We start from the raw sequence: 10,644 nt of genomic DNA on the forward strand, positions 1-10,644 counted from the left end.
CAGCATGGAGAACATGCGGAAATGACAGTGCTTCCATTGTGAGCCTTGAAGCTCACTGAACCCAAGACGGATGGCAGGTGGAAGCTCTGCTAAGGAGAGTCCCTTCTCACACCTCTTTCTGGGGAACGTGAGCATGTTAGTGCCTTTCAGGTAATGTTACTTGTGCAGCCTGACTGGAGGATGAAGTCCTCCAGCTTACCACCCTAGCCCACCCTGGCTTGCCCCGAACTAAAGATTTATGTCACTCATTCAAACTTCTGGGTCTACAAAACCAGGAGAGTGGAAGAGAAATACTAAAATGCAGTTGTCTAGCAGCCGTACTCCAATCATTAGCCATTAGACCTGCATGTGAGATTTGGTTACCTCTTCAGTTGTTAATTAACATCACTACTTAGGGGAGTGCAGAGTCAGGGCTTGATTTTCTGCAGGATAAGGGGAACAGATCTGTGCTGGGGGAAGAGCTGAGTTGCAGACAACTCACAAAGGCCACTGTGACTAGTATTCCTTTCTGGCAAACATTTACTTTCCAAAGCCATGGGTTTGACTCTGCCATTGTTTCCTAACGTAGGCAGTCTGAAACTGAGGAGGAAGGGGTCCAGTTGACTGGCAAGTGGGGATAATACATTAGAAAACCAAAGCTCCAAAGTGAGTTAGAAATGCATTAGAGTAGGGAAAAGAAGACATTAAGTAAGGAAGGCCAGAGGCCCAAGAAGCCCAAGTTAAGGTAGAAGATGAATTGTAGACTAAAAGTTTGAGGGGCAGAAAGGCAGATTCATTTGGCCAGAAATAAGTATTGGTATAGAGTGATGATGAGAAAGCAGTGGCTTTCTTAGAATTTGAGTTGGCAGTTCCCAAGGCTGGCTAGTAAGCCACACACTGAGACTAACAGGGCCACACCATCTTCCATTGCCCAGCCAGGAGCCTGGCTGGCAGACCTTAGGTGTTTGATGACACTGGAGTAATAGTGTGACTTCTGACAAATACCTAGGTGGTGTTTAGGGGAGGTTATGGCTTGTTCGCTCAGGAAACTAGCTTTTTATTACAAAGGGCTTATGATGATTTTATTGGCTACCAGAGGAACACAATAAATAACTCCCAAGTGTCTTGTTGGAAATTAATCATGTGGAAATTATCACTTCTTTGGTGCAATAATGCCTTCCAGTTGGGCCTGAAAAACAAAAACAAACTCCATTAATACTTGAAACTTGCAGCCTGATACAAATAGCTGAGAGGTGATCAAAGTCTCTGGGAAGAAGAATCCAAATGCTGTCACTCCAAGGGTTCTTTTTCCCCTTGATCCCCAAATCCATATTTTCTAGATTAGCTAGTTTCTGGCTTGGCGTACAGTCTTAGTATATGAGGAGAAGCCAGAGCTGTCCTGGTTTCCACACAATAATGGCTCCGGGTATGATATAAAGCATTGAAAAGGATATTGAATGCATTGTTGTAAGGGCTTTTCATGGCTCAGATTTCAGGCCAGAATATGTCTGCTAAGTTAAACATTTGGCTCTCTGGCCGGGCGCAGTGGCTCATGCCTGTAATCCCAGCACTTTGGGAGGCTGAGGTGGGCGGATCACGAGGTCAGGAGACTGAGACCATCCTGGATAACACGGTGAAACCCCGTTTCTACTAAAAATACAAAAATTAGTCGGGCGTGGTGGCAGGTGTCTAGTCTCAGCTACTCCAGAGGCTGAGGCAGGAGAATAGCATGAACCTGGGAAGCGGGGCTTGCAGTGAGCCAAGATCGTGCCACTGCACTCCAGCCTGGGTGACAGAGGGAGACTCCGTCTCAAAAAAAAAAAAAAATTGGCTCTCTGGTTTAGGATCCTGGGAGTTCTGCTGGGACCAGAGGTTTGGGAAACAGCAAATTTTCAGCCACTAAGACAACTTGGCACACAATTAGAGAAATGCTGCCAGTGAATACAGAGCTGTCCCTCTTTGTTGGGGGTGGGGGTGGAGAACGGAGTTTTGCTCTTGTCACCCAGGCTGGAGTGTGATGGTGTGATATCGGTTCACTGCAACCTCTGCCTCCAGGGTTCAAGTGATTCTACTGCCTCAGCCTCCTGAGTAGCTTGGATTACAGGTGCACATCACCACACCCAGCTACTTTTTGTATTTTTAGTAGAAATGGGTTTCACCATGTTGGCCAGGCTGGTCTCAAACTCCTGACCTCAGGTGATCCACCTGCCTCGGCCTCCCAAAGTGCTGGGATTACAGGTGTGAGCTACCACACCCAGCCGAGAGCTGTCCCTCTTTATGTAAAGCTTAAGACACTTGGGAGTTATTTACTGTGTTCCTCTGGTAGCCAATAAAATAATACTGGACAGATCTTTAGGTAGGTCTATCCTGGGGACAGCAAAGCTGCATTATTTGCAATGCAGTTTTGAGCCAATAAAAATAGCTCACTTCCTGTATTACAAGCCTGTAATTCCAGCACTTTGGAAGGCCAAGGTGGGCAGATCATGTGAGGTCAGGAGTTCATGACCAGCCTGGCCAACATGGTGAAACCCCATCTCTATTCAAAATACAGAAATTTGCCGGGCGTGCTGGCACATGCCTGTAATCCCAGCTACTTAGGAGGCTGAGGCAGGAGAATCGCTTCAACCCGGAAGGTAGAGGTTGCAATGAGTCGAGATGGTGCCATTGCACTCCAGCCTGGGCAACAAGAGCAAAACTCCGTCTCAAAAGAAAAAAAAATTTAAAAATGCCAACTTCTAAAGAATCTTTCACCCTGGAGATTACAAGATTGCTTTTAAATGTTAGAAACATGCTAAGGTATTTGGTTTGCTCTTGTTGCTAATCCAGGAAGAACTGAGGAACTCAGGCTTATGAAAAAGGAATATGGCAGTTAAGGAAAGCAGCCTCAGAGGCTGCTAAGGAAACAGATTCATTTTTGGCTGTGAAAGTTTCTTGCTTTTCTTTGTGCAACAAGAAAAGTTCCAGTAGTGGTTAACAGAAAGCCTTCTTTATCGCAAATGGCCAGTCCTGCTGGTGTGTAGACCTAACAAGCCTGCAATGTCAAGACTGTAAGGTTTCTATCTGAGCCTAGGGAGGACAGGGAGATCCATCCAGGGTCCTTTGGCCAGGGCCATGGGAGAAAGCCACTAAATGTCAGTAGGCCATCTTTCCAGAACAGTGATGCTCAAACTTCTGCAAACATTAGAATCACCTGAGACCATGTTAAAGCACATTGCTGGACCCCAACCCCGAATTTTCTGATTTGGTAGATCTGGGGTGGGCCCAATAATTTGGCTTGCTTTGCCAGGTGAGGATGATGTTGGTCTGGGGGCTACCTTTTGAGAACCTTTGGACCAAACAGCTGGGAGTTGCAGTGCCTGTAGCATGGCCTCCTGCCCAGCTTTGTCCACCAGCCCCCTCCCTCCTATCACCTCAGCTGAATAAAAGACCACTGCTGGCATCGGACTTCGAGGAAGAGCACCTGTGCCTGGGTTCCCCGACCACATTCGTGGGGAAGGTTTCTGATTTGAAATGGTTCTTCCTCTCAAAGGGCCCTGCTGCCCACTGGTTCTGACTTCTTCCCCGGTTATGCCCTGAAACAGTGCCTCAGAGGAGACAGCCATGGGATAGCACTACCACGCAAGCCACCTGGAGCCCAGCCCCCTCCAGGAAGGCTCCAACATACCAGCTTCCAGGGGAATGGAGTTCCACTTTTTGCCATATCCACCTCTTCCTTGAGGATGGGCAACTTTTTTCCAGGGAGAAGAATCCTCCACTGGAGAGCCAGGCTGAGGCGCCTCAGAGAGTTGGAGTTGAGAGTAGAGACCCCCTCTGGAGCCCTCCCCTTCTCCCACCACCGAAGTCAGCTTCCTTTATCCTTTGGCAGTGCATGTGGACAAACATTTAAAAGCCATGGAAAAGGAACCGAATGCCTGGCCTGTGGGGCTGGGTCTCGGGGCAGGGGGCACCTCCACCACAGCCTGCACGTTGATTACCTTCAGCTGCTGATTTGTTCGCTTTAGGAACTGAATCTCCTCATTGTGCTTCTTCTCCTCCACCTGCCGCCTCTCGCTCTCCCGCTTCTCAGTGGCTTCACATTTTGCCTTCTGCTCGTTCACTTGCCTCTCCAGGTCTCTCTTTTCCGTCTCCAATTCTGCAATCTGAGGAGAGAATGCCCAGTCATTCTGGGATGTCGCCAGGTGAATGGAATGGTGTGAGCCTGGGTGGAAGGGACATGGGACATGACATTGCCAGGGTATATACTGCCACCCAGTGGGAGGTCAGTGCCTGGCATGGAGCGTCCACAGCGGAGACAACTCTGCCAAGACCACCAGGCTGGCCAACATACTCAACCAGGGGTCCCTCACTGGGATGATGCAGGTCCAGGTGTCGTGACTGTCAGGAGAGCACCTTAGGAGGTCAGAATGTAGTGCTGGAATGACAAGCACGTGGCCCTGAGGTTTACAGAAGAGACAGGGGGCCAAGGGTCACGGTAAACCCCACTCACTTTCCTCTCCATGTCTGACTTCCCCTGCTCAGCCTGCAGTGCCTTCCTCATGCCAAACGCCACACTGCTCTCGTACAGGGTCTGGTAGGCAGCGATGGTCATGCGGATCTCGTCCCGGACTCGCAGCAGCAGCAGCCCCCTCTCCGCACAGTTGATGGTGACCTCCCGGATCAACTCATCTTCCAATGCACACACACCATGAGATCAGACAGGGCGTGGGGAGGGGGCTTGCAGTATGTCTACTGCAAACACCCTTCCTCTTGGGAAGGACATTAGGGTGTTCTCGCTTGGAGACAAAGTACAAGGCCTCAGAGAAGGGCCTCAGGGAGGGTGCCTTCAGTGGCCCAAAGAGCCTTGCCATGCAGTCAGTCCTCTGAACTTGGCACTTGTGAGCAGCACAGAGTCAGCAAGCCTGGGTCGGCCAGAGCAAAGGAGACAAGAGGCTCTGGTTTGTTTACAGCACTGGGTCCCCTCCCTTCCGGCCTTAGGTAAAAACTGGTTACTACTCGAAAAAACCTGACTTTTTCTGTTTAAAGATGGCAGCTGTTTTAAAGCAGCTGGGACATCCTGTGTGCCCCCTTGGCTGCACTGGTTTGAGGGAAACAGCAGGGTCTAGAGTTTGCCCATCTATCTCCCCATAAATGCTGACCTGGAGGGCAAACCATAATAACACACGGATAGGGAAGCCTGCTAGACCCTGCAGCTGCCTGAGGGTTTGCAGGTGGTTTGCAGATCGGCGTCCATAAGAGCCAATGAGACTGGGCTGGGTGACAGCCATTTGACACCAGCACTCAAGGAGGTGCATCTTAAATCTCTCATGTCTGTGGGTTAACAACAAATCAATATTTTTCTGCACCAAGGGCCAAATATTGATGGATGGATGGATGGATGGATGTAAATACTGAACACTAATCTTTCTGACTAAAAAATTAGCATATGCTTATTATAGAAAATCTTTGAAAAAACAGATGGAAGTTCTCATTTTACTCCAAACATCTGCTAAGGGGTGAGGAACTCAAGTTGCCAAGAATACAGTGGCTGGCAGCTGGAGGACTTGTAGAAGAGGCGGGGCTGGTGTAGGGAAAAGAAAGATCAGACTGTTACTGTGTCTATGTTGAAAAGAAAGACACAAGAAACTCCATTTTGACCTGTACCCTGAACAATTGCTTTGCCCTAAGATGCTGTTAATCTGTAACTTTGCCCCAACCTTGAGCTCACAGAAACATGTGATGTATGGAATCAAGGTTTAAGGGATCTAGGGTTGTGCAGGATGTGCCTTGTTAACAAAATGTTTACAGGCAGTATGCTTGGTAAAAGTCATCGCCATTCTCCATTCTCAATAAACCAGGGGCACAATGCACTGCGGAAAGCTGCAGGGATCTCTGCCCTGGAAAGTCAGGTATTGTCCAAGGTTTCTCCCCACGTGATAGCCTGAAATATGGCCTCGTGTGATGGGAAAGACCTGACCGTCCCTCAGCCCGACACCTGTGAAGGGTCTGTGCTGAGGAGGATTAGTAAAAGAGAAAGGCCCCTTGCCGTTGAGATAAGAGAAAGGCCTCTGTCTCCTGCCTGCCCCTGGGAACTGAATGTCTCAGTATAAAGCCCGATTGTACATTTGTTCTATTCTGAGAGGAGAAAAAACGCCCTGTGGCGGGAAGTGAAACATGTTGGCAGCAATGTTGCTCTGTTACTCGTTACTCCACTGAGATGTTTGGGTGGAGAGAAGCATAAATCTGGACTAGGTGCACATCCAGGCATAGTACCTTCCCTTGAACTTATTTGTGACACAGATTCCTTTGCTCACGTTTTCTTGCTGACCTTCTCCCCACTATCACCCTGCTCTCCTGCCGCATTCCTCTTGCTGAGATGGTGAAAATAGTAATCTGTATTACTATTTAGATAGAAAATAATAAATACTGGGGAAACTCAAGAGACCGGTGCCAGTGCGGGTCCTCCGTATGCTGAGCGCCGGTCCCCTGGGCCCACTTTTCTTTCCCTATACTTCGTCTGTGTCTTATTTCTTTTCTTAGTCTCTCGTCCTGCCTGAGGAGAAATACCCACAGGTGTGGAGGGGCTGGCCCCCTTCAGCTGGGAAGGGGAACGGGGCAGTTAGCTGTTGCTGGGTTGGTCAGGCAGGGGGAGAAGAGGGGATTCCAGCATGAGATGGGCTCCGGCTCCAAGGTGCTCAGGCTTGGATCCGTGCTGAAGGTGAAGGGAAGGGAGTAGCAGGGTGTGTAGCGCCCACCCCTCACCTGGCTCACTCACCAAAACACTGTGAGTAGAGTTCCCTGCGGACAGGGCAGATGCCTGTTTCCCTGGCCTGCCGCTGCTGCAGCTTTAAGTCTAACTGCTCCTGGAGGTGCACCACGTCCATCCTGGTGCTAGGGGTGCTGGACACCTGCTGGATCCATAGCTGCTTGTCTTCCACCCACTCCCTGTGGCAGACACAGCGGGGCTGAGCAAAACCCATTGACTTGAAGGTCCCTAGCACATGAGCAGAGAGGGCCCTTTGAGCCCTCTGCCTGAGTAGTGGTGAGAGGCAGCTTTGCCACCAACCCACCAGAATCCTCCATCCCTTGGGGTGTGAGGCTCCAAAGCCACACCCACTATACTGCCTCCACAGGGATCTTGGGAATGGGTGGGTGGTGGACAATTTCCACCGCAGCAACGGGCCTCTGTGAAATCATTCCCCACTGTTCCAGATCTTACCCTCCTAACATGTTGAAGACCGATTTATGGTTGTTGCTTGATGTGAACAGCAGGAACTACCCACCAACTTATGGGGTGGGAAACACGGGACATCATGAACCTTGTGCGAGCCAGAAAGAGGCAGATGTGTGTATCGGGGTGGAGAGGTTCATGAAGGTGTGTGCCTGCGTAGGCCCCCATTTCCCTTTTCCTCATAGCCTTACAAACTGTGCTGTCAACTTATTACATAAAAATAGATGAAAAGGCATGTCCATTATCAATGTGGCTGCAGAAGAAAAAAAGCAAGAAAAGGAGATCATGTTGGGCAGAGGTGCTCTGCTATAGCGAATTCTCAAGGAAGGCCTGGAAGAAATGAAAGGAACCAGGAGAATAGCAAGGGAAGAACATCTTTGGCAGTGAAAACACCAGCTGTCAGGGCCCTGTGGTAGGAGAGTGAATGAGGCATTTCAGAAATAGCAAGTGAGGCCCCTGTGGATTCAGCACAGTGAACAAGAAACAGAATAACAGGAGATAAGGTCAGGGATACATCATCATAGGCCAGATCATGCCACACCTTCCAGGCCATTGTAAGGACTTTTGATTTTAGTCTGAGATGGGAAGCCACGAAAGAGTTTCTGGCAGAGACTGGCATGATCTGACTTATGACTTAGGGGCTGTATGGAGGATAGATTCTAGGAGCAGAGTGGAAGCAGTGTTTTCAGATAGGAGGCCACTGCAGCAGTGCGAGTGGCCACCAGTGACTAGGAGCAAGATGGTGGAAGCAGAAGTGGTGAAAAGTGGTTGGATTTGGGAAAGAATTTGAAGGTGGAGCCAAAAGAATGTGACGAAGGATAGGACACATGCTGTGAGAGTGATCAAAAGGAATGAAAGGTGGTTTGAGTCCCCAGTAAAAAGGAGAATACGGGGGATGAACAGATTGGGGAAGGAAGAAATTGCAACTTAGTTTGGACATATTGAGTTTGAGATGTCTGTTAGATATCTTCATGAAGATGATGAGGAAGTAGAAGACTATATGGTCCTGGAGTTTAGTGGAGAAGACAGGGCTGGAAATACACATTTGGGAACCATCAGCACATAGGTGGTATCTAAAGCCATGAGATTGGGTGACAGCATGCAGGAAATGAGGGTAGATTGAGAAGAGGTCTCCCACCACCCTGCCAGGATCCAGCCATATGTAAGTTCTAGGAGCTCTGTGATACTGGGAGGAATCCCCAGCCAGGAACAGAGGCAGAGTGCCTCCTCCCACACTCCCAAAATCCACGATGCAAAAGTTTAGGCCTTCTCCCAGCCACTGCTCCTACTTTCTTACCTTGGGGGTAGTATGGCATTCAAGATTTCTTCTGCCTGCTTTGTAGGATCTGGGACACAGGGAGTTGAGGGGAGCTTGGTCTTGGGTAGCTGTGGGGCTGAACCTGAAGGTCCAGGCTGCTGGGGGCTGACTTTCAGTAGCCGAGCCTGAGATGAAGGCACAGGTGAGGGCAGGAAATGGTTCAGGAGCTCAGCTCCACACATCCCCAACCTGTAGATTGCTCCAGGTCTTCTGCACAGCCCTCCCCTCTTCCTAGCCTACTTTGGGTCGGTCTTCTCAGCAGAAATTATGTCACAGAGCTGAAGGAGGCCATGAAGTCTGGTGCCAACTCAATGCTTGAACAGGTGTTTCTGGCACACGTGCTCAGGCATGTGCTTTCACACCTCTGGTGATGGGGAAATCACTACCTCATCTATTCTTGGACCCGCGTACTATGAAGAAGAGTGAGCCCCATCCATCTCCCTGGGACCTCCTTCCCCAACCTAAATCTGCCCTCTGGGGTCACACCCAACATCTGGGCTTCCTATACAATCCTCTCACCCTCCTTCTCCGACTTCCCAATTCCCTTTACTCCCAGTCGCTGCAATCCCTGTCCCCTGAGATTCCTGACCCTCAATGCGGGAATGTGTCTTTCCCTATCGGAGTTTCGAGGCTCCTTTGTCCCCCGAGCCCCCGTCCTTACCTTAGGGCTCCGTTTCTCCGTGTTCCGGCTCACCAGCACCGGGGTGTCGTACTTGAGCAAAGAGTCTGCGGGGGGAATCATGGCGGCGGCGAGAGTAGCAGCCCAGCAGCTGCCCTGTCCAGTGTGGGCCTTGTTTGCCGTCACCATGGAAACCGCCCCCTCACTCCCTCCCCCGCGCTTCTTGGCCTGCGCGGAGCTTCGAAGTGGGGCGGGGCCAACAGCCGGCGAGTTTCATTCTGCGCTCCCTGGGCAGAAATCTCTCGTGCCTGGCTTCTTAGGCCTTCTGCTCACCGGTTCGCCCCTGTACTCTTGAAGGCGAGGAAAACGGCGGTTCGAGTCCCTATACTCCCTAGCTCGCGATTTGAAGTGGGCAGATCACCTTTGCCGTGCTCCAATTTTGTCACCTGAAAAACAGGAGTCATCGCCTAACTCCTCATGAAGGGTTAAGGGACAATTCCCAAAGGAAGTCATCTGGAGTTCCTCGGTTTTTTGAAGTTTTCTTTGTTGTTCTAGTTGTTCCCAAAATGTGTTTATTGAGATTGTTTCCCACTCATCTTGATTCAGAGTGCTTTTAGTGCTGCTTCCTCCTGAAGGAACATCCTTCTGTAAGCCTTACTTTTCCTCCTGTAGGCTGGCAGAGGACAGTGGAGCAGCCAACACACAAAACTGCCGTTTGTGCATGGCTAAAGACTGTGGTGATTTTATAGCATCCTGGGCATTTCTCATCCATGAAGTAGGAATTGGGGCTCTGCACCAGGCCTTTCTTCTTGTGTTTCCTCTTCTCCTCTTCTGGGGAGGGATGAAGGAGATCCTTTGCGAGAGGCATGTTCTCGTGGGTAGGTCGTCACCGCAAGAAAGGGCTTGTTTTGTTTTTTAAATTGAGACGGAGTCTCGCTCTGTTGCCCAGGCTGAAGTGCAGTGGCGTGATCTCGGCTCACGGCAACCTCCGCCTCCCGGATTAAAATGATTCTCCTGCTTCAGACTTCCGAGTAGCTGGGACTACAGGCGCGTGCCCCCATGACCGGCTAAATTTTGTATTTTTAGTAGAGACAGGGTTTCACCACGTTGGCCAGGCTGGTCTCGAACTCCTGACCTCGTGGTCCGCCTACCTCGGCCTCCCAAAGTGCTGGGATTACAGCCTTGAGCCACCGCGCCCGGCCTGAAGTATTTTTCTAATTAAATGGCGAAATGACAAAGTAGGAGCCAATGGGAAACCTCCCCTTTGCCCCCTGAAGTTTCGCTCAAAAATCAATTCACAAAAGGCAGATTAATTGGAGAAAAGGCATACAAATGTATTTAAAATGTATACACAGGGAGAATCACAGCATGATTACCCACTCCGAAAAGGGTTCCGAAGCTTATATACCCTCCTGGTAAAACAGGTTTATGAGGGTGGGAGAAGGAGGAATTCTGTTCAGCAATTACTAGGCAGAATGAATGAATAAGGGAACAGAGATAAATTTGTAAATAGTTTTTTGT

General features: G+C 49.8%; 2 protein-coding genes across 3 annotated transcripts; both read right to left on the reverse strand.

Annotated features, from left to right (window-relative positions):
* Positions 1–1,033: 1,033 nt before the first annotated feature.
* On the reverse strand, positions 1,034–9,691 carry DNALI1 (dynein axonemal light intermediate chain 1). 2 transcript variants are annotated; one of them, XM_054495068.2, is made up of 6 exons: positions 9,166–9,691; positions 8,484–8,629; positions 6,731–6,900; positions 4,466–4,644; positions 3,954–4,118; positions 1,034–1,168 (listed from the first exon to the last, which is right to left on the reverse strand). In XM_054495068.2, the coding sequence occupies exons 1-6, from the start codon at positions 9,310–9,312 to the stop codon at positions 1,133–1,135; spliced, it is 843 nt and encodes a 280-aa protein (XP_054351043.1). In that variant the 5' UTR covers positions 9,313–9,691; the 3' UTR covers positions 1,034–1,132. The 2 variants fall into 2 exon arrangements, 1 of the variants encoding a protein (XP_054351043.1); XR_010126554.1 differs by lacking the exon at positions 1,034–1,168 and having other exon boundaries at positions 4,033–4,118; positions 4,307–4,644.
* Positions 9,692–9,736: 45 nt separating this feature from the next.
* Positions 9,737–9,991, reverse strand: LOC129040487 (small ribosomal subunit protein eS27-like). The gene has a single exon (XM_054495090.1). It carries the CDS (start codon positions 9,989–9,991, stop codon positions 9,737–9,739), a length of 255 nt encoding a protein of 84 aa, XP_054351065.1.
* Positions 9,992–10,644: the final 653 nt, after the last annotated feature.

Source organism: Pongo pygmaeus, chromosome 1 (assembly GCF_028885625.2).
Source record: "Pongo pygmaeus isolate AG05252 chromosome 1, NHGRI_mPonPyg2-v2.0_pri, whole genome shotgun sequence".
NCBI classification, from domain to species: domain Eukaryota; kingdom Metazoa; phylum Chordata; class Mammalia; order Primates; family Hominidae; genus Pongo; species Pongo pygmaeus.

Bases quoted from the DNA above. Each gene is read 5' to 3' on its own strand.
- DNALI1 (XM_054495068.2), bottom strand. From the start codon at position 9,312: ATGGTGACGGCAAACAAGGCCCACACTGGACAGGGCAGCTGCTGGGCT. The intron at 8,630-9,165 runs GTAAGGACGGGG...CCTTCATCTCAG, and splicing joins CGGAGAAACGGAGCCCTAAG to GCTCGGCTACTGAAAGTCAG. The intron at 4,119-4,465 runs GTGAGTGGGGTT...TTCTCTCCTCAG, and splicing joins AGTCAGACATGGAGAGGAAA to ATTGCAGAATTGGAGACGGA.
- LOC129040487 (XM_054495090.1), bottom strand. From the start codon at position 9,991: ATGCCTCTCGCAAAGGATCTCCTTCATCCCTCCCCAGAAGAGGAGAAG.